General features: G+C 47.3%; 1 protein-coding gene across 1 annotated transcript; it reads right to left on the reverse strand.

Moving 5' to 3' along the window:
• Nucleotides 1–2,899: 2,899 nt before the first annotated feature.
• LOC141455114 (uncharacterized) lies at nucleotides 2,900–4,492 on the reverse strand. Its single transcript, XM_074129974.1, has one exon. It carries the CDS (start codon nucleotides 4,490–4,492, stop codon nucleotides 2,900–2,902), a length of 1,593 nt encoding a protein of 530 aa, XP_073986075.1.
• Nucleotides 4,493–5,031: the final 539 nt, after the last annotated feature.

Consider the following 5,031-nt stretch of genomic DNA (forward strand, 5'->3'; position numbering starts at 1 on the left):
ACCACCGCAATGCAATGCCAAGTAAGGTTATTCACCTTCACCTGTACTGCGCTGCCATTCATCGTGTGGTTTCCAGGCGTGGGTATCTTTCCGCGATCTATACCGATAACTGTACCAAGCTGGTTGTTGATTATACTGCACTTTGAACACTGGGCAGTTTCCTTAATAATCCGTATCATCAGCAAACTGTTAATCGCGCTGTCTCTACCGCTAAGCGTCGGGCGGTCTACATCACCCGCTAGTTTGTGCTTTAAGAGCCTATGGGTGGCATCCATCAACTCTAAGCTTCAATTAACACGCTCCCTCGGGGATCAACGCCTCATCTATGAGAATTCATCACTGTCGGTGACCAAGATAGTGGCCATTGTGAAACCCCAGCCGCTACGCGTCAATTCTTCGAATACAGCCGATTTAGAACCAGTGAAGCCTGGTCACTTTCCGGTGCGGCCTCCGCCACCTACTCCTCCGGAGCGAAGCCACCTTGCTTCAAATCCTCACCACCTCTGCCGGTGGAATCTTATTATTCGCATGCGGCCTGACTCCTGGAATCGGTGGCGCATCGATTATTTGCACACGCCTTCCCGCCACCGATATCGACATTCGTCATGCAAACTCATCGTTAGCCAGGATAACCTTCTACCGCGCTAATGCCCGCTTGGGCACCTTGCTGCCCTGCTTCCTGGTCGTGATTCGATCAGCCGCGTCACCGACGTGGAAACCGCCTCTGGTATCCTCCGGCGACCCTTGGCGACGCTTCCCCGCTGCCCACGCAAGAATCACTGAAGCCGAGGCTTCAGGGCGGGCGGGATGTTAAGCCGCGTACCGTTCTTTCTCGGCGGTACCGTTTGACAGTTCTCCATCTCGCCTTTTTCTATTTCTCTCTCTCTCTCCTTATTCCAATTCTCGTAGTATGCGTTAATTTTCGTTAATCTTTTCCTTTGCTGTCGCCGCCAATATCTTATTTTTCTGCTATTTTGTAGTTTTGTTTATTTCTCAGTTCCCATGGTTTCAACCTTCCCCTTCTCTATCCTCTCTTACCCGTGGGGTTTTTCCGTCTGCTGTAGTTCAGTACGCCGCTGACTCTGTGGAAATAAGTTAGTGCTCCTCAATTCCATACCGCTTCATAACGAGTCGACGTCTGGCCCTGCTCTGCATCAGATATAGTACGCGTCCGCTGGACCAACGCTTCAAGTACAGCTTTTCGTACTTCCGCAACGCTTCATCATCGGCTGCTTTCGGCCCTACGTCACTCGAGTCTGCCTGCTGGTGTACTCCTTACTGCATCTCAGCCTGCTAAGAGACACTTCCACTGATATCTAGCACTTCGCTTCATCCGCATCTAGTGCATTGATTGTACTATTACTTCTTCCTCATCCGCATCTAGTGCACTTGGTGCACTATTACCCTTCCCTCTTCCGCTTACCTCACTTCCAATTCTAATACGCCTCTTTGGGCTTGAACCCCAATATTCCTTACGCTTCTAGGAGCTCAGCTACACATTACACACACACTTCTTTACACACTTGTTTACCTAAGCTCTTTAATAGTTCCTATTCCCTTCTACCGCTTAATTAGAGATCCTTCACCGCCTGGCGGATACTGTGTGCGCTCGCTTCCGGTGCGCTAAAGGTAAGTGTTTTCTTGACCATTTTCATTACTAAATATTTTCTTTTGTATTTATTTATCCCTCCCCCAAGCACGTATCGATTTAAATTACGTTTACGTCATCTTCCCCTCTCCGCATCTGGGTGTAAGCCTCACGCGCTTACAATGTCCAAGACAAATGAAACGCAATAAATGACTAATTACTAAGAGGGACAGGGCTATTAACAATATATATATATATATATATAAATGAATAATAATATAGACAAACCGTTCACAATAATATGTCCGAGACAAATAATATATCTAAATAAAAATAGGGACAGGGCTATTAACAATATATATATAAATGAATAATAATATAGACAAACTGTTCACAATAATATGTCCAAGACAAATAATATGCAATATATATCTAAATAAAAATAGGGACAGGGCTATTAACAATATATATATAACTGAATAATAATATAGACAAACTGTTCACAATAATATGTCCAAGACAAATAAGACGCAGTTCCTGAACAATACTGGAACTGGAGTAGAGGATACAATTCTGGACAATTTAAAAACGTGTAAGCAGTGCTCAAGGCAATTATAATGACCATGCAAGGTCTCAAAGCATAAATCGAGGAACAAAACCATGAGAACCCCAGACGGGGGTGTCAGACAATTCTGATTAATAATGATAAGTATAAAACTTACAAATGTTAATTTCCTCAAAAGTACAATGGCTTTTTGAATTATATACAACCATCCAATGCCCGCTGACAATGTTCTTAATACAGTCACAAAAGGTTTTGCGTATCTAACCGACGCCACAATATGGCCGGAAGCACAGACAATCACAATTCTTACGTTTTGCCAGAGAAGCTTACACGCCTTTTTTCCTTATTCACAGTCATGCGGGAACTGGCCAGCTCTAAAGCAGCGGCCACCCACTCCACTCTCTCCAGAACACCAACTGAGGACCGGTACTGACACAAAAAACCGACCCAGGGGGGCCTCAACCTTGCGGGGACCAAACATCCTCCCCCGCAGTGGACTCGCAGAGATCCACTCACTGAGTTGGCAGGGGGCATAGCTTCCGGATGGGACGACTGATGATTCCTGACGGGGTCCTCACGTCTGCCACTCTTGCCACTTGGTCTCGTCCGTAGTGTAGCTTGGCGATCCGACCAATCGTCCACTGCAAGGGGGGTAGGTTGTCGTCTATGATGGTGACTATCTGCCTTTCTGTCGCCGGGAGAGAGGGTGAATGCCATTTAAGCATAGCCTGTTGGTCCAATAGATACTACCGATGCCATCGCTTCCAGAACTGGCAGACAGTAAACTGCACCATCGCCCATTTAGACCTGAGGGCGGTGCGCGGCGTCAAAGGGTCAGCGGTCGGCAGGGCTGTCAGCGGCCGCATTATTAGAAAATGACCAGGCGTCAAAACTTGAAGTTCATCTGGAGAGGAGGACACAGCGGTAAGTGGTCGGGAGTTCAAAATGGCTTCAATTTGGCACAGGATGGTAATGAAGCACTCCATAGTGGGCTCTAGAGTGCCTAACGTGACCTTCAGTAATCGTTTTGCTGATTTGACAGCTGCTTCCCACAAGCCTCCAAAGTGTGGCGCTCTAGGAGGGATGAAGTGCCACTCAATGCCTCGTTTATTGGACTCTCTCTGAATGGCCTCCTGAGACTTGGCGTCGTTTAGTAGGGTGTATACCTGCTTAAGTCTTCTTTTGGCTCCGACAAAGTTGGTGCCATTGTCTGACCAAATGTGGCTGGGCACACCTCTCCTGGCAACGAAGCGGTTTAAGGCAGCTAAAAATGCCTGCGTCGTTAGGTCTGTAACCAACTCCAGGTGTATGGCCTTGGTGGAGAAGCAGACGAAAATAGCCAGGTAAGACTGAAGAACCTTGGCTGAACGGAGGGAAGCAATTTTTACATTGAAGGGGCCTGCATAATCTATCCCAGTAGTGGTGAAGGGCTGTGAAACGCTGGCTCTTGCCTCTGGCAGCTGACCCATCGGTGGATTGAAGGGTGTTGGCTTGATGCTGAAACACTTGTTACAGACTGACAATTGGCGGCGAACTACATTTTTTCCATTGACGATCCAATATCGACTTCGCAGAAATGCGTGTGTAGCAGTAGGGCCTACATGGAGACTGGAGATGTGAGCATCCTGTATAATTAGGGCTGTCAAGGGGTGTTGTGGAGGCAACAAGGCAGGGTGTTTGTTAATTTCAGGAAGGCTGGCTAGCCTTAACCTTCCTCCAACTCGTAACACTTCATCAGTATGTAAAAACAGGCCTAAAGTTTTAACTAGGCGTAACTTGGGTCGGGGGGACTGGGTATCTCGGATTTCTTCTGGGAACGAGTGTTGCTGCGCTCGGATAATCAGGACGCGCAAGGCTTCATTACGTTCCTTGACCTTTAATGGACCTGACATATAATGAGCTGAATTTCCGGCATTATAGGCGAATCGCAGGCACCAGGCTACTACATTTATCAGCGTGTGCAAACTGGAAAACCTGGACTCCAATTCCTCGAGGCAGGGGGCTGCGATCGATACATTAAGAGCCTGAGAGCGAATTTCTACTCCTACAATCGGGTCTGACAAATCTGCATTTACTTCTCCTAGGGGCCATGACCCAGGATCTAATTTCAGCCAAGGAGGGCCCTCCCACCATAAGTGGTGGTTTACTAACTCCTGGGGGCGTAGCCCACGTGAAGCACAATCAGCGGGGTTCTGCGAGGAGGGGACATAAAACCATTGGGAAGCGGGTACCTTTTCTAATATGGCAGCCACTCTATTGCCTACGAAAACCTTCCAATGCGGAGGTGGTGTAGCTGTTATCCATGCGAGAGATATGGTGGAATCGGAAAAGGCCAACATGTTTGAAGAATTTATCTGAGGGAAGAGGAGACTGACTTTATGGAGGGTGAGGGCCAAAAGGTGAGCGGCACAAAGCTCCAGACGTGGGAGCGTGACAGGTTTCATTGGAGCCATTCTGGCTTTAGACATGACCAGGCTGATGACTGTTTGCTCAGAAAGTGACACGAGATACACTACAGCCGCATATGACCGTTCTGATGCATCAGCAAAGCCGATTAAACATGACTTGGCAATAGACGAAGACAAAAATCTGGGGATACGAATATTTGAAAGTTCCGGAAGAGTGACAGCAAACTAAGACCACTCGTGAACAATGGATGCAGGCAAAGGGTCATCCCAGTTAAAGGAGGCTTGACAAACCATTCGGAATATCGCACGAGCAAAGACTGTTATTGGGATTAGCCATCCCAACGGATCAAAGACCTTAGCAATCTGACTAGCAAGCTGTGTTTTTGTTTGAATCTTGGGGACTGAGCGAATCAAAAAGTGAAAATAGTCTTGTGAGGGATTCCAACAGAGACCAAGAATTTTTAATTGTG

This window comes from Rhodnius prolixus, unplaced genomic scaffold (genome assembly GCF_049639745.1).
Source record: "Rhodnius prolixus isolate KJV_2025 unplaced genomic scaffold, Rpr scaffold_27, whole genome shotgun sequence".
NCBI classification, from domain to species: Eukaryota; Metazoa; Arthropoda; class Insecta; order Hemiptera; family Reduviidae; genus Rhodnius; species Rhodnius prolixus.

Coding starts and splice junctions, on each gene's coding strand:
- LOC141455114 (XM_074129974.1), bottom strand. CDS start 4,492: ATGTTGGCCTTTTCCGATTCCACCATATCTCTCGCATGGATAACAGCT.